General features: G+C 46.6%; 1 protein-coding gene and 1 pseudogene across 2 annotated transcripts; both read right to left on the minus strand.

Moving 5' to 3' along the window:
• Positions 1-1,216: 1,216 nt before the first annotated feature.
• Positions 1,217-21,351, minus strand: HAUS8 (HAUS augmin like complex subunit 8). Of its 2 annotated transcripts, none has more exons than XM_037506105.2 (11): positions 21,273-21,351; positions 19,084-19,148; positions 16,870-16,925; positions 11,980-12,064; positions 8,395-8,487; positions 8,193-8,290; positions 7,222-7,287; positions 6,959-7,117; positions 5,610-5,751; positions 2,874-3,015; positions 1,217-1,642 (listed from the first exon to the last, which is right to left on the minus strand). In XM_037506105.2, exons 1-11 carry the CDS (start codon positions 21,299-21,301, stop codon positions 1,441-1,443), a joined length of 1,137 nt encoding a protein of 378 aa, XP_037362002.1. In that variant the 5' UTR covers positions 21,302-21,351; the 3' UTR covers positions 1,217-1,440. The 2 variants fall into 2 exon arrangements, with proteins under 2 accessions (XP_037362002.1, XP_037362003.1); XM_037506106.2 differs by lacking the exon at positions 21,273-21,351 and adding an exon at positions 20,709-21,040.
• On the minus strand, positions 14,827-16,718 carry LOC119240260 (deoxyuridine 5'-triphosphate nucleotidohydrolase-like; annotated as a pseudogene).
• Positions 21,352-21,560: the final 209 nt, after the last annotated feature.

A 21,560-nucleotide genomic window follows, 5' to 3' on the forward strand; every position in this document is an offset into this window, starting at 1 on the left:
TGTCAAGTGGGACACACCCCAGATGAAGTAACTGAGACACTTCCTGTGCCAGTGACGTGGGGCTGATCCTAAGATAACCGGGGTGGCTGCCTGCTGAGTATGCTCATTACCCAGGTATAGTAAGTGCTATGATTTGGGGACCCTTTTGCATGGACACCTCCTATCTGTGGCATCTCATCTTCCCCTCAGGTGTCTTAAAAGATGCTAAAACAGATTTAAGCAAAGGGTGGAAATCTTTAGGTGCTTACTAAGAAACAGAATCTAAAGACACCATGACGAGTTGAAGCAAAGGTCAGAGTCCAGCACTACGAAAGGCTGGGTGGGCAGTGCTGGCCCCCGGACATTCAAGGCCACAAACAAGTCTGCTGGCTTTGCCTGTTTGGAGGGATTTAAAAGGCTAGAAAGCAGATTCTAATGCAAAGCCTGACCTAGAATCATTTGGGCTAATTAGTGAAGATAAGAACCCAACAAAAGGACCAGGATCGTGGGATACCCCTCTTCTGTAAATTCAAAACTTTTGCACATGAATGGGGGTATCAGGGGCAGAGACATTTCTGGGTATCTGATACAGGAGCTCCAAGGAGAACAGTCAGGACTCAGAACTAAGGGGGTGTGTTCTTGGCAACTGGAGTAAATTCAACAGGCTTGAGGGCAGAGGCTGTGTCTGCTCCACTTGCACGTTGTGTGGAAAGGAGACCCCTCTCTTCCCTACAATTGTGAGTAGAAACCTCACTGAAGTCCTAGGAGACCCCCATTGGGAGCAGGGTTAGAAGTAAGGGACAGCCAGAAGCCAGTCTGTCTGCAAAGCTCTGAGTGAGTGTCTGGTCTCCTTTACCCACAAGCACATGCTGATGGATGCCACGTCTCATTCAGGGATGTTCCCTTTCCTGGTGGCGTAACACAGACAGAACACACAGGAGCCGCTAAAGGCAAAGCAGGTACACTACCTGGGATCCAGTGTGACTGCCGGGGTCCCACAGTGTTGACAGGAGCCGAGTGCTGGACAGTGTCCAGTGTGGAGTGAGGACCGCAGCTAGTCAAAGCCGAGGTGCCTTCTGGCGACGGCCACTGGCCCTGGACAGGACGGGTCCCATTTGAGAGTCAATGACCACTCCAAAAGACACGAGCCATCCTGAAGGTGAAACACCTACTGTCTCAGAGGTCCTGGGGCTCTGGACCAGCTGTTCAGTGGAACCAGGGACAACGCTTGCTGTCTGCTGGTGCTGATGACGAAATCAAGGCTCAATTGCAAATTTTATTTTTTAAATATCTAACAAGATCACCATACAAAAATAGTTTTGCTGCTAAGTGCATAAAGTGCTCAGTTTCTAGAATACCACACATGAACCACCATGGCACAAATGTGCCCGAAGACGCAGCCCATTATATCTCTATCCTGAAGTTGACGGGAATATTCTACTTGGACCGGGCTGTGCACATTCAGGGTACATGCGCCTGGTCATTGTTCCAGAAGAGGAGAGGGCTCTTCAGGTCACTTGGAGATTCCCTGCAGGCGCCCTCTGGACTGAAGTACCACTGGCGTGCGGCAGCGGACCCCTGGGCCTCCTCCCAGGCCTCCTGGCTGCTCAAGGCCGCCTCTTTGCTCACCTCAGCAGACAGCTCCAGCACCTGAGCAAAGCTCCTGTGGAAACAAGGCAGAGAAGGCCCTTCAACCCCAGGCCTGAGAGCAGGGTAGGACGAGAAGGCTAGAGCACCTCCATCACCAGGACCACATCGGAGGAGACAGATTCACGTGGGAAATCGTTGGTAAGCAAGCATTGTCTGAAAGAACAGTACTTTTCCTGACAAACATTTAGGGAGTAGAGATACCATGACACAACCTGCCCTAGGAGCAGATAACAGCATGGCCAAGATAACATCCCTGCCATCACACAGCCTAAGAACATCGAACGAACAAGTACTAATCGAGCAGGTTTGGCCATTTCAACCCATGACCCTTCCAACCCAGACACCTTTGTGTGTCCTCGTTTCATCCCGGCACAGGCAGGAAACACCACGTAGGTGGCAGATGTCTTTCTTCATAAGTCCCTTTCAAATAGATCAGGTAACCCAGGAAGTGTTCAGTTGTCCCTCAATATCTGCGGTGGTGGGAGGGCAGGGATTGGCCTCAGGACCCCCATCTCCGAGAGTACCCAAACCCCAGATGCTCAGGTCCTCACATAAAAACACACAGTATTTGCATATAACCCACCCACAGGCTCCCGTACACTTCAAACCTTCTCTAGATTACTTGCACCACCTAATACAACGGAAGCTTCAGGTAAACAGCTCTTATGCTGTACGAGGGATAACAAGAAAAGAGTCTGTACTTGCCCAGTACAAACACAACCACTACAGGACTAATAGCAGGTGAACCCACAGACACAGAGGGCCAGCTGTATTGAGCCATGCAAACGAGAGGAAAGCAGATTCTTTGGGGGGAAGAACTAGAAAGGCCCAAGGTTAGAAATCTCTGAGGGAGGCATCGACAATGAGAGGAGGGGACCAAGGCAGCTGTGGGGGCTGTGGCTGTGTTGGACCTGGGGGCTGCTTCCACCCATCTCGCTGTGCAGCTATGCCCAATGCTTCATCTGCACGTATTTACACCTCAATAAGAAATTCTAAAAATGCTTTCCTTGGAAGACACTTAAAGCATGGACAGACCAAGAGAGGGCGCCACTGTCTCCCTCTTTCCATTCTGGCTGCTTGAGAATCACACAGGGTTTCAGTGAGTTGAAGGCTCCTGCCCACTTGTTCCACTCTCCCGGCCTCGCAGACCCCTGCACCCTCAGCTAACTCAAGCAGTGCAGTGCCCACAGCTCGTCCCTGCCTGGTAGGGGTTGTCCTTTTTTTAAAACTATGTTCTAAACTACCTTCGAAGCTCAAGGTCCTTTACTTGCGTGGCTTCCCTGAGCTCATTCAGCAGTTCCAACAGCTTCCCATTTTCTTCTGAACTGCCAATGCCAAGTTCTCCCAGCAGGCGTCGAGTGGTCATCAATTCCTGCTGTAGATCATCTGCAGGAGGAAAGGGTAGTCACACAGGGTTTCAGGTACCTGAACAAGGACACCCAGCTTGAGTGACATTTCTCTGGAATGCTATCCAGTGGTACTGGAATTGCAAAAGCACCTGAGCTGGTGCTGCCCTCAGCCCCTCTGCCTGAGATCACAGTGGACTGAGACAGTAGGTCAGGCGCGTCTGCCGTGAAGCCACTGGGGAATAGAAATGGAAAGACATTTGGATGTCCTCAGCAGAAACGAATGGAAAAGACATAGAAAGTCTACACTGTGAGTAACTTAAAAACTAATCTGTTCTCATTCATTTCCAGCACCCATGCACCACCCCTACCCCAGGAGAACTGCTTGCAACCACACTGTACAGATCTTCCTTGACTTACAATAAGATGATGGCCCCATAAAACCTTTGTTAGCTGAAAATACTGTAAGTCAAAAATGCATTTACTACACTTCAACTACCAAGCACCATTGCTCAACCTAGCTGACCTTAAACGTGCTCAAAACACTGACATCAGCCTCCAGTTGGGCAAAAGCATTTCACACAGAGCCTATTTATACACTAGTGTTGACTATCTCATGTCATTCACTGAATACTACACACAGTGGAGTACTGGCTGTTTCCCCTTGTGATGGCGAGGCTGACTGCGAGCTGTGCTTGCTGCCCTACCCAGTGTCACAGAACATGGTACTACACAGTGCTAGCCAAGAAAAGACCAAAATTCAAAATCTTAATGACAGTTGATACTGAAATGTGTGATGCTTTCACACCATCATCATAAAAAAAGTCATAAATTGAACCATTGTACCTCCCACTGCTCTAAGATGACCAGTGTCTCCCTGCTGTGGCACACATCACAGCCATACATGAGGACGAGGGGACCCTCAGGAGGGCCTCACACATGCACCCTCTTTTATCTCATTGTGTCCTCCCTAAAAGACACATGCAGGTGCCAATCTCAAGTACCCAAGAAAGTGAACCTATTGGAAGTGGGATCTTTGTTGAAGTAACAGAATTAGAATGAGCTCAGTTGGGTGGAGTCTACTTCAGTAAGAAGAGGGAATTCAGATACAGAGGTGCTTGGGGAAAAAGGTTGTAGGGGACAAAACATTGAAGGGGGTGATACAGCTATGGCTCCAGGAAGGATAAGAGCTGCCAGTAACACGAGAAGTGGGAAGCGAGGCCTGGAAGGGACCATCCCTCAGAGCCTCCAGAACAAGCACCCTGCCCTCACCTTGATCTTGGGACTTCCAGCCTCCAGGACTGGGGGAATGCAATTCGGTTGTTGTAAGCCCCCCAGTTTGTGATCTTTTTATGGCAGCTGCCCCAGGACACTCCCATGGCAACTATCTAAGGAACTCATCATGGGTGGAGATTGAAATGTGCAGGGGACTGAAATCATTGCAAAATTGGAATCCAGATAGAGAGTCGTTCCACAAGGCTCACTTCCTTAAGTCTATTTCATGCTGGAAAAACTTGATTCTATTAAAAAAACATCTGTCAACTGACAGGACCACCAATTCAGCCACACTCTTTTTGACCTTGAACTTTGTTTTCACTGCGTCAAACAAATTTTCTGTGGAAGGTTCTGGAAGGAAATTCACCTGCTCTTAAATAGCGATATTTTACAACAGACTTAAGCAAAAGTGTTTAGATGGTTCCTGAGAACTCTGCTTAGAAATAACCACTCCAGTGAGTTGGAGTGGTTGCTGTCTAGAGTCTGGTTGCTGTATGCTCCAGGCCTCAGTGATGGTAAGATGCCATCCTGGGCATGTGGGAGAGGTGGTCTGCGTTCTTAGTGGTGGGAAGACACCATCTTAGATGTATTTTTTTTTTTTAAAGATTTATTTATTTATACAAGCACTAGGTACAGTCAGATGTGTGGGAGGGTGAGAGAATTCACCAGAACCAGAGCAGGGAACAGATCGGGCAGACTGACAAAATACACTGCTGAGGGGAGCAGTGGGCGCGGCAGGAGAGGTCTGCCCACCATGTGGGACCCTCGCCGATGGCCGGGGATGGAACCGGCGCTGCAGAGGCTGCGGGCAGCTTCGCAGCCCAGCGCTCAACCGCTGCGCCACCTGGGGAGGCCCATCTTAGATGCATTTTGTTTAGGACTTAAAACACTGGACATTGCTTCGGGTGAGGTAAATGGCCATTTTTGGCCTCAATAACTGTTTTTCCCTATTTTGTTAAATAAAAAAAGGAAAAAAAAAACCCACTCCAGGGTAACTGAAAACTTGGCTTTGGGAAGATGAGTGCTCAAAAGGGAGTTCCAAGATTGAGCATGAGTTTCTTCAGCAGAGGCTTTAGGTAGGACCCTGAAAAGGGCCTTGAGGCCCCTCTGCATAGCTCCCCACAGCTAGGAGACTGCAGATTGCTCCCCAAATGTCTTTCAGTGGGGCAGGAAACCATCAGGAAGCCCTGCAAACCTGGGTCGAATCCAGCTAGGGGGTGTGAGCCTGAGGAAACCGCAGCCCAGCCAGCCCGCAGCTGTCCTTGGCCATTTGACACAGGACACATCAACTTCCTGGGAGGAGGCTGTGGGATGCCACAAAGGGTCACAAGTGCCAGACACAGGAAGCATGTTTCCTACCTAAGAACTGAGATCCATCACCATCCAGGTAGATAGAATTCACAGGCAGCTCATGCCTTGTGGTGTCCAGGGCTGTGGCGAGTGTCTTGTACTGTTCTTTGAAGCGTTGGGCCAAGGCCTCGTAGGGGCCAAGCATCTCTATCTGCAGGCGGAGGGAAGGGGAACTGTGAGTCAATACCCTGCAGCCCCATGCGCAGTGCAACCCACACTTGAGGATGAAACACAGCAAAGTGTTTCAAAGCGCTTCCAGGGAATCCTCTGAAAGCTTCTGGGGGAGCGGCTGCCCCAAGGCAGCACAGTCAATAGCAAGGTGGCAGAGCCCCCCCACCATAAGCATTCACTTTTCAGCATGTTTTAGAGCCTTCAACTGGGGTCACATGGGCCACGGAAAGCTCCTTTGAAGCGTTGATCTGAAATGCCCGTGCCCTGCAAGGGGGTCTCCAGCACCCCCATTTCCTTCGTCTACAGGATCCAGGTCCTCACGATGGCTTTTTAACAATCATTAGCTGATTTTTCATTTCTTTCTCTTCTAGTCCACAGGGACCCCATTTTTAGTAAAGGTGACACTGAGTTAACTGTGCCCCCATTCCTCTGTGGACATGCCAACTCCCAGACCCTCAGAACATGACCTGATTTGGTCACAGAGACGTTACAGGATAACTGAGTTAATGTGAGGGCATTAGGGCAGGCCCTGTCAGTATAACCAGTGTCTTGGAAATAGAGAAAAATTTGGAGGCCAAGGGAGGAGACAGAGGAAGATGACAATCATCGACAAGGCAAGGAGAGGGGGCCTGGGACACACTCTTCCCTCACAGCTCCGTAGGAAGCAACTCTGCTGATATCCTGATCTTAAACTTCCCATTTCCAGAGTTGACACAACAAATGCCATTTGTTTCAGCTATCATCCAGTCTGTGGAGCTTGGTTATATCAAGGCCCAGGACACGCACGCTCTGGGTGAGGGGCACCACTCCCTGATCTGCCCTTTCCATTACATTGTTGTAAAAGTCATGACACATTTTTGCTTGAAAAACAAAAAATACATCATAACTTTTCCGACAACCCAATAGGTTCCCAGCACCAACCATGTGGCACCAAGACCACGTCTCCCACCAGCGCACTGGCCCTCCTGGGCAGCAGGGTCTTTGTGTTCCAGGTGTCTGCAGCACATGTACACATACAGTGAAGGGACAGATTCCCCTGCTGGCTTTATGCAACATTATAGCCTTGTCCTCTTAGCGACTGTCACATACTACACCTGATGGTATTCACGGCAGAGTGACACCCACCATCAATACTCCTGGTCACGCCCTGCCAGACTCACAGCTCAGACCTGGTGGTCGCAACTAACCTGAGCATCAAGGATATTAACCAGCTCCTGAGTCCGCTGATAGAGGAGAAGTCTGCGCTTTAGCTCATGGACTTTTTTCTGTAGCTTCTCTTTCTCTTTGCACATTATTAATAAATTTCTTTCTGCCTTTTCCTTGAACAGAGCAAGACTATTTTCCATCTGTTTAGGGTGAAATAAGAGCTCAGGTCAGAGGGGGTTTCACTTGTGCAGCTGATAGAGCCACCCTCCACCCACATCACACACAAACAAGGTTCTGTGTTCACCTTTACAGTCAGCAGAGTCAGGAGTAAGGTTTGGGATTCCATCATTTCCATTGTTTCGGATAGATCCTTAAGAGGAAAAAAGATACTTTTGGTTCCCAGTGAAATGAGGGACATCCAGCTTTCTACACAGGCCCGCCCCCTGGCCCATGTTTTCTTTATTTAATTCAGTAACTCAGTAATTCTCTACTGTGCGGCAGCCCCTCCCTGTCCTCAGTTTCACTTTCTGTAGTTCTGTTACCCAAGGTTGCCCCGATCGGAAGTCTCAGTATTTTGAGCATGACATAAGTTCACGTAAGTTTTGTTAGAGTATATTATTGTAATTGTTTTAGTTTATTGTTAATTATTAGTGCTAATCCTTCACTGTGACTAACTGATAAACTTTCTGTACATGTAAATGTAGAGAAACATATAGTAGATGTTAAGTCTCAGGATTACCCAGGGTTTCAGGCATCCACTGGGGTCTAAGAGGATCTCTGTGGATAAGGAAGGACACTATATAGTGACCTGTTGCTTTTTTCTTTTTTAGTCTTTTTGGGGTCACTGTGGAAGAATGAGGATGGTTGGCCCCCTCTCAGTGGCGGGAAAGTCAAGGCCAGCCAGAGGGCACTCACTGACTTGGTGCCAAGCCAGAACCAGGACTCAGGTCTCCTGCCGTTGGTCCTCAGGGGCTGAGGCCATAACGCCCCCACCCTCCTGCCAGGGGCCTTCCCTAGCACAGCAGTAGCAAGAAGGCCCCATCTCATTTTTCACATGATGCCACATAGGTATCTATTGCTGGATATGCACTTGAGGAAACTCAAACTCTGCCAACAATCTAGTAATACGTGTAACCTTGGATTCTGCCCTAAAATATACTACTGTCTCCTTTGCTTGGGAAGTCTCAGGGTTTCATGATGCACCTGGCACATTGTAGGAGTTAAATCACATGCATCCCGTCTGCCAGTAGCTTCCCTGTTGCTCTATACACTTACTGGGCTCTTCCTCCGAGAGGCAGAAAACGATGATGAGGACTCAGTTTTCTTTGACATCGTTTTTTCTAACTGTGGAGTCCTTCTGAGCACACTTTTGTCTAAGATGAAGAAGAGCATTTTCAAGGGGAGGAAAGTACACCTGGAAGCCCACTGAGAGGCAGTGCAATCCCCAGCCTGGGGCGGTGGGGAGCAAAAGACCTACCATTGATGGCGGAGAGGTCCAAGTCAGGTGGCGCAGTGCCGTGCCCTTCAAGCAGTGTGGACTGTAGGTCACCTTTTCCGGTCCCGCTGCCGTCTGTGGGCCAAAAGAGGACCCCCAGAAGGGAGCAGTTAGTCGGTAAGATGCTCTGCACCTAAGCTGGGAACTCAGTGACTTTTTGTATAATACCACTTGCTCCCAAAAACCCACCTTCTTGCGAGGTGAAAGGAGAAAAGGCTGAAAAACCTTTGGAAATTCCCAGCCATCAACTTGAATATATTTTAAAGCAGAAGTGGAAAAAAGAATCACTCTTTATAACCCAAAGATGCAAATTAGGCTTTCTGCTGAACTTAGTAAAAGGCCTGTTTCAGGATACAGACTGTCCTCCACTTAGGATGGGGTCGTGTCCTATTAAACTCATAGTGAGTGACAAATGTCACGCATCAGGAATGCTGACTGGGAGATTCCACTGCCCAGCATCACCAGAGGACCAGACCCAGGTTTCTGTTCAATGTGTATACTTTTTACACCAATGATACATTGAAACACAGGATGTGGCACCATTATGAAGTTGGGAGCCATTTGTGTAAGGGTCAGCTACATGCCATGGGCTTGTTACACTCTCTGTTCTTTTTCCTTCTTCCTCTGGCAGATCTGAACTATTCACCTTCCCTAGGAGTGCCTTTTATTTTTTAGCCTCTATTTAAAATTACAAAGTTATGCCTTAAACCATCTAAAATGGGCAAAGACAACAGGTATATGAAAAAATGTTCACTATCACTTGTAATCAGGGAAATGCAAATCAAAACTACACTGAGATACCATCTTACACCAGTGAGAATGACACATATTAAAAAAACCAGCAACAACAAATGTTGGCGAGGGTGTGGAGAAAAAGGAACTCTCCTGCACTGCTGGTGGGAGTGCAAACTGGTCCAACCACTGTGGAGAGCTGTGTGGAGATTTCTTGACCTACTAAACATAGAGCTTCCATATGATCCAGCAATTCCACTCCTAGCTATTTATCCCAAAGGACACAGAAACATTAATTCCAAAGGGCACCTGCACCCCTATGTTTATTGCAGCACTATTTACAATAGGTAAGCTATGGAAACAACCCAAATGCCCAAAAACAGATGACTGGATCAAGCAGATGTGGTACATATACATAATGGAATATTACTCAGCAATCAAAAAAGATAAACTCATGCAATTTGCAGCAACATGGATGGAGCTGGAAGGGATCAGTGAAATAAGCCAGAAAGAAAAAGAAAAATACAGGCTGGTCTCACTCATAGCAGGAATTTAGAAAACCTAAACAAGGGACCATGAAAAAGACTACTTACAATAAGTAAAAATCAAAATCAACAAGCAACTATAAACCAAAAACACACTACAGAGGGGGGAGGAGGAAACAGGATCAAAACAAGGAGGGGGTGGGAATTATATGGGGACTATAACCAAGATGAAAATGCATACATTGTGCAAAAATGAAAAATGATGCAAAAATATATAAAATTTAAAAAATAATAATAAAAATAAAAGACAAACTAGAAAAAAATAAATGGGGCCTCCCTGGTAGTGCAGGGGTTAAAGACAGCACTGTCAAGCAATCAACAGCCACTGCAGCACAAGTTCGATCCCCCGCCAGGGAGCAACCCACATGGCATAGGAGACCTCTCCTGCCTGGTCCACTGCTCCCCTTAGCAGTGTGTTTCATTCGATCAGCCTGTTCTGGTCCTCACTCTGTCTCTGGTGAATCCCCTCACCCCACACATGTCTGGCCTGTACCCCAGTTCTTGCATGCATAAATAAATAAATCTTTAAAAAAAAAAAGAAAGAAAGAAAGAAAGAAAGAAAATGGGCAAAGGTGTGTTGCGTGCTTCAATTTAGCCAGTGCGCCAATGCTGCTGAGTGAACAGATGGCACGGGAAACATACTTTCACACCGGGAATGAAACAGAAAACTATTTCATGAACAACTAAGCAGTTGAGAAAACAAATGACAGAAAAAGAAAAGGGCAAAGTCACAATAATGTGTGGCGCACAGTACCAGTGGTGCCAGTGCCAAAAAAACAATTCAAATAAACAAAAATCATTTGAGCATGTTGTCTCCTGGTTGGGGGCTGAAAACAGGTGGGAGAGGGTGTTTTTTATTGTTCTTGCTTTTGATGGGTCGGATGTTTTGTCATCTTTATGTATGGTATTTGAGAAAATTAATTTCCTATGAAACCATACAGCAGAACTCCAATAAAATTTTCCTATGAAACCATACAACAGAACTCCGATAAGCAATCCTTCTAAATCATCATGGTGTTGTTTGAATTGTGGTTTCTCAACTTCTACAAATGCTGACATTTGGGGCTACATTGTTTTTTGTTGGGGGGCTCCTGTGCACCATACAGCATGTCTGGCCTCCACCCACCAAACGCCAGTAGCTTCTCTCTCTTACAACACCAGAAGGGTCTCCAGATATTGGGCATGTGTCTCCCAGGTGTCCCCTGGGTCACTCGCCCAGATGAGAACCCTGACTTTCAGAGGTGGCAAGCCTGGGTGCTAATCCCTCTGGCCACACCAGCTGTCTCAGTTTCATGCCTGGCTCTCATGCTAGCTGCATAAGAGAAAATAAGGTGGCCACTCCAGCACATTGTGCCTGTGATGGCTTCTCAACCATGCCTGGGTCAAGGAACAAAGTAAATTCTAACAAACACCTAAACCAGGAAAGGCAAACAAACTATAGCTCACAGGTCAACTCCAGCCTGTGTTTGTCAATAAAGTTTTATTAGCATATAATTTCACTCATTTGTATACTTCTGTGTCTTCCTTTCACTCTTCAATGACAAAGGAGAGCCTTCGTGACAGAGAGCATTTGCTTTCAAAGCCTAAAATATTTACCATCTGTCCCTGAAAAGGTATGCTGACCCTTGATCTGAACAATAAAGTAGAAAGTCTAAGTTATAAAACATCATACTTAATTTTCTCCTACAGAGCCAAAGCAGTCATCATTCTGAACGAGTGGGATGGGGCCAATAAAGCCTTGTTTTGTGTGACCTGCTCTCATGCAGAAGAGCTGTCCACTGTTGCCGGAGAGGAAGGTCTAAGTGAGGTTGCACCAAGCACCTTGCAAGGGAGGGAGCTTCCCAGGCTCCTTAAATAAGCTTGTTGCCTAGAACTAAACAGCAAATTCGCTGAGAGCAGAGGTCTGAGAGGCAGATCATGAGAGGGCTTCCATCCCTATACTATGCTTTCCATTGTTTTATAGAATACACATCACATTCACAATGAGAAAACTTAGCTGTTCATGTTGGTTTGGTGACAACTTCTAGAAGGAGGGTTAGGAGCAGCCATTCATCATGCCCACAATGGCAATGTGGTTCCTCTCTGGGACTACACAAGGATGAAGTAACCTCCCCATTCCCTTGTCATCCCCCATCTGCTCTCCACAAGCCCCAAGTCCATCCTTCCACTGAAACTCTTTGCCTGGCTCCTTCTTCTGATGTTTCCCAGAAAGAAAAGGGGAGTTTTGACTTAGTGTACATGGAAACAAAATTCACCACCACACTCAGCACCCTCCCCCTTCCTTGTGTACCTTTGCTCCTCTGCAGTGGGACAGGTTTCCTTCCACGTTCAGGCATCTTCCCACTGGTCCTTCCCACTCCTTCTGTTGTAGGAGCCTGTTGGGGAACATGACATTCAGGGGATAAGACATCACCCTTCAGGAGGAGAGGCCCCTTCTTGGCTTACACAATCTGCCATTGCTCAAACTTTGAAGTGAGGAACAGACTTAAGGAGTCTGACATTTACTTGCTTACATTATACAGGATGAACTAATTTTGTCAACATGCAATGAACATAGGAAACCACCAAAATGTGTGCTGATGATTATCTTTGACATCGCAGATTAAAGGGGGGCTAATGTCCTGTATACTTCCTAGTATTTGCTGGTTTTCTAGAAAGAACATATTTACTTTGGTTTTTTTAAAAAAAAGGTTTTATACAGGTATTAATCTTCAAACTTGCAAAAAATCAAGCAATGCATGAAGTCTGCCTGCTGTTACAATATAGAACCAGACTATACAGACTGAGAATTTCTTAATGCACAAACACCACTCTTGTCAACCCTGTACTAGAAGTACTAGAATAAGAAAATGGCAAATAGGGTAAGGAAGGAAGAAGTTAATTTTTCTTGCTGAGGTAATTCTTCACATAAAAAATTCTAAAACATCTTCAAAAATGCTTCCAAAACCATTAAGTTAGTTTAACAAGGTTGTACGATACAGGGGTAAATATTTAAAAAATCAGGCACATTTCTACTGACCAATAACTTTGGAAACTGAAATTAAAGTGCCATGAAAGTTCTCAGCAGCAGAGAAAAAAAAAATGTGCAACTGTGGTGATGGATGTTAACCAAACTAAGACTTACTGTGGTGATCATTTCACACTATATATGTAAATATCAAATGACTAGGCTGTGCACCTGGGACTATAAAATGTTGTATGTCAGTTACATTTCAATTAGAAAGAAATAAAACGTCTTCATTAAAAAGACAGCACCATGTATTACAGCAGTAAAAAATGCCAAATACTTATACATAAACATAACAATAGAAGGGGCAGATCTTTACACCAGAAGCCACAAAATTCTGTTGAAAGAGATCTAAGACCTAAATAAATGGAGATGTGTACTTTGTTCATAGATTGAAGACTGCATTTTTTAAAAATAGATTTATTTATTTATTTATTTATTTATACAAGCACTGGGTACAGTCAGAAGCATGGGAGGGTGAGAGAATTCACCAGAGCCAGAGCGGGGAGCAGAACAGGCAGACTGACAGGGTACACTGCTGAGGGAAGCAGTGGGCACGGCAGGAGAGGTCTGTCGCGCCATGTGGGACCCTCACCAGCGGCCGGGGATCGAACCAGCACTGCAGAGGCTGCAGGCAGCTTCGCAGCCCAGCGCTCAACCACTGCGCCACTGGGGAGGCCCCTGAAGACTGCATTTTTAAGATGTCATTTTCCCAAAATGGATACACAGATCCAATACAATCAAAATCCCAGCAGGAGTTTTGGTTGAAAATGGCAAGCTAAATCTAAAATTTACATGGAGAGGCAGAAGTTCCAGAAGAGCCAAACAGTTTTGAGAAAGAATAGAGTAGGAGATTCACACTATCTAATTTCAAGACTTGTTACAAAGCTACAATAATCTTGGCAGCTGGCCTAGGAATAGACACTAGAAGAATGGAAAAGAATCGAGTCCAGAAATGATTCACACATGTGTGGCCCACTGAGTTTCAACAAAGGTGATGAGGCAATACAATGGGGAAAGGAAAATCGCTTCAACAAATGGTATTGAAACAAGAGAACATTCACACACTTAAAATAACAAACCTTGATTTCATCATTGCACCAGACATAAGAATTCAAAATGGATCATAGCAACTTGCCTCCCAAGACTCTCCACTTGTGACTACTCACAAGGTGCTCTTTTTCTCCTTCTCCTTTCCTTAATAAACCTGACCTTTTAAAATGCATTTAGGGCCTCCCTGGTGGCTCAAGGGTTAATGATAGCACTATCAAGCTATCCATAGCCACTACAGCAGGAATTCTATCCCCAGCCAGGGAGGTGACCCACATGGCACAGCAGGCCTCTCCTGTCTCACCTGCTGCTCCCCTCAGCAGTGTATTTCAGTAGATCTGCCTGTTCTGCTCCCCACTGTCTGGTGAATCCTCTCACCCCCTGCACCTCTGGCCTATACCCCTGCTCTTATATGCATAAATAAATAAACCTTTAAAAATAAAATAAAATGTGTTTTAGAAAAAAAGGATCACAGACCTAAATGTAAAACCTAAAGCAGTAAAACTCCTGGAAGAAAACATGAGAGAAAATCTTTGTGATATTGAGTGAAGGTAAAGATTTCTCAGACACCAAAAGCACAAGCCATAAAAGCAGAAAAGCCATCAAAATTGAGAATTTCTGCTTCCAACAAAATACTGAGAGAATGAAAAAACAAGCCACAGACTGGGAAAAAATACCTGCAGGTAATCATAAAGGGCTGATATTCAAAGTATATAGAAAGAGCTTTTAGGGCCTCCCCGGTGGCACACGGGTTAAGTCTCAGAGCTATTAAGCTAAGGCCAGCCACTGTAGTATGAGTTTGATGCCTGGCCAGGGAGCTAACCCACATGGTGCAGCAAACCTCTCCTGTCTCGCCCTCTGCTCCCCTCAGCAGTGTATTTCAGTAGAGCTGCCTGTTCTGCCCCCCACTCTGTTTCTGGTGAATCATCTTACCCTCCGCACGTCTGGCCCAGACCCCAGTTCTTCCACGCAAAAATAAATAAAATAAAAATCTTACAATAAAGGAGTAATTCTTTAAAAAAAATAGGAAAAGCAGATTAAAACCACAATAAGGTACTACTTCAAACTTATTGGGCTTCAATCTCAAAGTATCAAAAGGAACTCACACTTGGGGCTGGTGGAGCTGCAGAGGTAAGGCTACTTTGGATTGTAGTCGGGCAGTTTATTACACAGTCAAGCATACATGTAGCCTATAATCCCCCTCCCGGGAAAAAATGAGAACACATCCACATGGAAGCCTGCGCAGGAATGTTTAAGGAGGCTTTGTTTGTAACTGCCAAAAACTGGAAACCAATCAAATTCCTTCAGCCACCAAAACCAACTGACCCTGACTGGCAATGATAGGGCAATAATAGGGAGAGACCTCCAATGTGCTCTTTATGTAAGAGAAGTCACACACGAGTGACTGCACCCTGTGTGACACCTTTTAAATGACCTATGGAAAAGACAAAGCTACAAAGTCAGACAACACTACGGCAGACACATGGGGGCACTATGACCAAGTCTGCAGGGCAAGATGAAAATGATCAAGGTGTGATCATATGAAGTATGTCCCTTGATTGAAAGTTACCCTGACACTGTAAGCCAGTAAACCAGACTCTGTTTGATGATGAGTCCCTGTAGGATCATTAATTATGACAAATGCACCACTCAAGTGGGAGTGGGAGGGTGTTGATAGAGGGGGAGGCTGTATATGTGTGGGAGTAGGAGGGATATGGGAAATCTCTGTACTCAATTTTGCTGTGAATCTAAAAATGCTCTAGAAAATACAGTTAATTAAAAAGGGAATTTTTGAGAGGTGTCAATTTGCACAAAGACCTTTTTCCTCAAGCCAGAGCTTAAGTCACACTGTTGAGAACCTGTGACTTACCCTACTCAGTAAAACAAAGGGAAAAGCAATTAATATTTAAATTTTACAATAAACAAAGACATAGCAAGCAGAGGGACTAACACAACCTTCACTACATTCTCAGCAGTAAACTGAGAAACAAATACATAATTGGAAACAAATACATAATTGGGTAAACTGATCGTTTTTGCTAAACTGTACACAAGGCAAGCTCTCAAATGATGAAGTGTCTTTTATGTCATGGTTTTCAATGGTTTCATAATTTTCTTTCCCTTTCTTTTTTCCACTTTCAGCAAAAACTTTTATTTTTAACAAAGAAGTAATTTTGCCATTTTCTATTCTTGGTATAATTAATTCTTTCCAGTGGAACCAAAGTCTCCTGAACCCCTTTCAGTGTCCTCCAAAATTTGAACAACTTCTATTTTTGGATAAAAAATTCTTTCACAAATGAGCTGTGCAATTCGATCACCCCTTTTGACTTCAAACTTTTCTTTGCCAAAATTAAACAGTACAACACCAACATTTCCTTCATCTATAATCTTCATCTATGACACCAGCTTCTACATCTATGAAGTGTTTTGCAGCCAAGCCAGAATGTGGAGTTACTCTTTCATAAGAAGAGCTATCGAATGTGAGTTTTCACAGGGCTGTCTCTATAGGTGGTACCGTATAATCATAGGCACGACACAGGTCATAGCCTGTGGCTTGCGTCAACCCCTTGGTTGGGGCAGTGGAGTGTTCGGAGAGCCAGACAAAGCCGAGGCTCAACGGGCCCTCCTCCACAGCCCGGGAGTCTATGGGGCGCCACTGCCCACGGCCATGACTCCCCAGATTCTAATCTCAGGGGCCCCTAAAGCAGATTCATAATTTTCATAGTTTTCTGAACTCTTCCTCTATTATTGGATGATACAGGTCTATTATCTCTTTCTCTAAAACCCGGCAGGTATTTGTTAAAGAGCAGGTAGGCCCAGGCGGTTTGCTAGAAATGAGGCAGAACTACTCCAAGACAGAACTCAGAAAAGAACTCTCACGCTTAGAGGCAAGGACAGTTTTAGATTTCAACAGAGATCACAGGGGTTTGCCAAAGGGACTCTCGAATAGAGTGGCCAGGCTCGACACTCATGACATGGCACAAACGGCAGCACCTCAGATACAGCTGAACAAAGATGGTAAAGGCTTTCTTCGGGACCACTATGCCTGGTGTCTAGGACTTGTCTTGGAATCCCAGGTTCATCAGAACTCCTTTAGAATCTTTCAAACATGTTCTATGTTACCTTTTTGGTGGTTTTCTTTTCATACTGCAAGTATCGGGACTCAACCACACGTCCACCTGTGGGGACACACAGTTGGTATACAAATAAACAAATAAACAGTGGATGCTGAGGATCCCACACACACCCACTCCAATACCTGGGTGCTAAGGACTTTCCGTGCTCAAGACAGCACTGGGGAACTGCTTCTCTTTGCTCCTCTCAAATTCTGTCCTGGAGCACTGGCAAGCATGTATGGGACACCTGTGTGCAGGAACATGGATGGGGCAACTGCTTTGTGCAGGAACTTTATTGGACATCTACTATCTCTAAGCCTATGTGTGAGGCACCTATTATATAAGAACATAATTGGATCACCACCATGCAGGAATATATATGGGACACCTATTGTTATATGAACATGTATGGGAGACCTCCGAATACAAGTCTCTGGGCTAGCAGCAGAGTTAAACTGATCAACAGGAGCTACGCGCTGAAGGTTAAAGCAGGGAGTGGATTCAGGGACTGAACCAAAGGATGACTTTTCACCAGGGCCTCCTACTTGCCTCCTCCTCCCTTCTCAGCTCACTCCATGACCCCTCACTCACGGTACCATCTTTCATTGCACCACCCCTGAACCCTTGGGGTCCAGAAGTTACTTTCATCTTGCTGTTTTATACATAGCACATCATCATTTGACACAACCTACGGTCCCCGCATCTCCATTTGGTGCACTGATTGTCCTGTACCCACTCCGGGTGTCTCTAAAATTCAGAAGGCTCCTTTTTTTTTTTTTTTAAACAGAGGCATGTTTTATTTATTTATTTGTTTGTTTGTTTGTTTGTTTTGTTTATTCATGCACTGGGTACAGTCAGAAGCACGGGAGGGTGAGAGAATTCACCAGAGCCAGAGCGGGGAGCAGAGCAGGCAGAAGGACCGAAGTACACTGCTGAGGGGAGCAGCGGGCGGCAGGAGAGGTCTGCGCGCCATGTGGGACCCTCCTCCGGTGGCCGGGGAGCAGCCGGGGATCAAACCGGCGCCGCAGAGGCTGTGGGCAGCTTTGCAACCCAGCGCTCAACCGCTGCGCCACCAGGGAGGCCCCAGAAGGCTCCTTTTTACCAAAGAGAGAGTGACATGGTCAGTGAACCCAGGCTGACAGCTCAGAGAGTGAGAATGTGGTTCCAGGAGTTATCTTCACACTAGGATTTGTGTTTTCCTTTGGTAATTGGGATTGCAGTTGCAACCCTGAGAGGAAAGGATGTGCACCCTCAGTTAATGGGGAGCCCCGTACTGGCTATGGAGCTGAAGGTCACCCTTAGAAGGGATGAATCATGTCTCGAGGACAAGTGGGTCAGACAACAGGCAGGACACACCTCAGGGTTAAGACCAGGGCCAGGAAGGGAAAGAATTAAGCCACACTGATGGTCTGCCACTGAATGACAAGCAAGGAAAAGGATACACCCCCACTTCCAATCAGGAAAGGTCATCCTGCATTGAGTCTAATATAGTTAGCAAAGGGTTTAGCTCATCTAGGAGGGACTTGGACAGTTGGAAAGTAGTTCCAAGTTTCTGGAAAACTAGTATACAGGTTTATTTAAACAGTGGTAGATATTCCACAAAAGCAACATGATAAAGGATGTAATCTATGTTTAAGAACTAGGTTGTGTGCAAATAAAATAGAGGGTCTAACAAGATTATTAAGCAGTGATGCAACATGACAACCTTCAGTCATTTGGAACCAGAATTCTGCCACATTCTCTGCAATGAGCACGGGCATCTAGCACAACTCAAGTTTTCTTTTACTTTTACTTTTTTAAGTTTACCGTCCACGTCGGACATTACTGAGTCCAGGGGAATATTAAATGACCTCAAAGCAAGAGGTGGGCACTGAACTCATAGTACCCTGGACTGACCACTTACAGTGAGGGAATGGAGACGCTACTGTTCAGTAGTGAGTTCAGCTCATGCTCTCCACACCTACATGCCAAGTGGCAAGTCCCAGGCACAGCCCTCCACCCCACGGCTGGAAAGACCTATTGGCCTGGAGGACCCAACCAGGGCCTACAACACTCCTGGCTGCAGGGCTGGGTGAGCAGACCCAGAATTCCCAAAGGTGTGGCTGGAAGGAAGTTCTAGCTCCCTTGCTTGGTCTTTTTCTTTCCCAAAAGCACTTACTGAAAGAAAAAAAAAATCATTTTTATTTTAACGAATCATGAAGGAGTTCCTAACTTTACTTACCTTGTGTTTTTCTTCCTTTCATCTTAGCACCACTAGGAGTACTGGGACCCCCTGCAGAAGGCTTCCTGAGCGGAGGAAAAAAATCTTATTTATGGACAGACACCCTGACTTATGATGACTCAACTTATGATGGCGCAAACATGACTCATTCAGGGGTCTCCCTGGTGGGGCAAGGGGTTAAGACGCAGCACTACGAAGCTACCCACAACCACTGCAGCACGAGTTTGATTCCCGGCCAGGGAGGTGATCCACATGGCACAGCAGACCTCTCCTGTCTCACCCGCTGGTCCCCTCAGCAGTGTATTTCAGTCAATCTGCCCGTTCTGCTCTCCACCCTGTCTCTGGGTGAATCCTCTTACCCCCCCAATACCTCTGGCCTGTACCCCAGTTCTTCAATAGCATGAATAAATAAATCTTTTAAAAAAATGACTCATTCAGTAGACACTGTACTTCACATCTGGAATGACGGCACTCAGTTCACTTTCAGTATAGTACTCAACCAACTACGTGAGAAATTCCACATTTCAGTATAAAATGGGCTCTGTGTGAGATGATTTTGCCTGACTAGAGACTAATGTCAGTGTGCTGAGCTTGTTTAAGTCAGGTAGGCTGAGTTATGAGGTGCTGTGGTAGTAAATGCATCTTCCACTTATTTTCAGCTTATAATGAGTTATGAGGATGTTGTTACACCATCCTAAGCTGAGGAAGATTTGTATTTGGTCAAGAAGCTGAGGCAAGCCAGTGAGGAGCCTGGGCTTTTGATTTCTGTGAGGCAGGGGTACTGCCACAGGAAGAGGGACACAGAGCCTCTGGCACACAAGGTAACGCAGCAAAGCCCAACACCTAAACTGACAAGGACCAGATGAGAGGAGTGAGCACTTTTGCCAAGACTCAAAGATCTCAACTGAAATCACAGGTTAATTCATCAGGCATTTATGTACCTACTATATCCACTGGGGCTACGTGGTGAACAAGAAATAGAGTTCCTTCGATGAGAGGGATGCCCAGCATGGTTCCCCATCAGACAGCTATGAGGAGCACTCCAGATACATAACTGGAGGGAAATGGGGGGATAAGGAGGGGAATGACAAACCACTATTTGCTCAAGACATTCTAAGGCTGGGTTCAAGGAGGTTGTGGAGGACAGAGAAGAATGATATGGATAAAGGAAGCAATCAGCCCAGAGAACTGACAGGGATGCAAATCAGGAGAACTCTGGGTGTGGCTGGCAGAGTTCTGATTTTCTAGCTTAAGGGCTGAGACCTATTCCGAGAGCCTGGGGTTTGGCACCCCTGGACTGGACAATGAATATTTTCAGCCCCTGCTTGCAGTCAAAACAACAAAGTGGAGGGGGGAAAGTAAAGATTCCCTCTGGGGTATGAGGCAGGGCCCTGGAGTCTAAGTGATGGAATCAGACCAAACCTTTAGAGACCTGGAGGTGGCAGGGGGACACATCTGTGCCAGCCTCAGGTAGCTCCCCCACAGCTCAGAAAGACAATATCACATTTAGGGCAAAGTGCTGGGGAAGAAACAAATTACTTCAGCGGGCCTACATAATGTTAATAAACTTTTGCCAAATGAACAAATAAGACAAATCTTGCCTCAAAATTATACTTGGCACCCACCCGGTAAGACTTCAATGTCTTTCTGGTTCTTACTGTGAGCCTAGAAAATAAGACCTTCCCTCTCTGAACCTCCATCAATTCATTTGAAAATGGGGAGCATAGAAAAAAGCGGGTGGGAGGATTCAAGGAGGTACTTTAGCGGCCAGGCAAGTGTCCACTACAAAGTGACAATTCTAATAAAGATAGGTCCTATTTAGGACAGGCACTGTTCCAAACGCTTTAAGGCCTCACAAGAGTCCCTAGAAGGTTGAGTGGCAGCGTCATCCCACCGGATTCCACAGCAGAGGAAAGGGAGGCACAGAGGTTAAATCACTGGTAACGGCGAGTCGAGACTGGAATTAGAGCTCGGGGCCGCCGCCAGCACCCGCCCTCCGAGCATGCGCGCAGGCCGCACCCCGCCGGGGCCACCGGAGCCAGCGCAAGCCGGGGGGTTCTGGGAGGGGTCCGACCCCAACTCACCCCGACGACCCTCGTCCCCCAACGCGGCCGCACCGCCACCCCAACCCTCGGCCATGGCCTTCATGACGGCAGCCCCTCATCCAGATCCGCGGCGCCTCCACTCACCCGGCGCCGCGACCCAAGGAATCCGCCATTTTCCCGCCTTCAACTCAAAGGCCGGCTCTACAAGCCCAGGTCCCGCCCCTCGGCCCGGGCCGGGCCATGGAGTGGAGTCGCGGGAGGGGTGGCCGCGGCCGCAGGGCGCGTAGGAGCCAGCTCTTATTCCGTGCGCCTTTCCGTTCTCCCCTCGCACTTGTTTTCGCCCGCCAGCCGCGGGAGGCGGTGGCTGGGGACCCTGCGGAAGACTGGGGCGGGGCCTCGAACCGCTCCGCCCCCGAAGCGCGTGGCGTCACG

Source organism: Talpa occidentalis, unplaced genomic scaffold (genome assembly GCF_014898055.3).
Source record: "Talpa occidentalis isolate TD23 unplaced genomic scaffold, MPIMG_talOcc4v2.1 talOcc4.12, whole genome shotgun sequence".
NCBI lineage: Eukaryota > Metazoa > Chordata > Mammalia > Eulipotyphla > Talpidae > Talpa > Talpa occidentalis.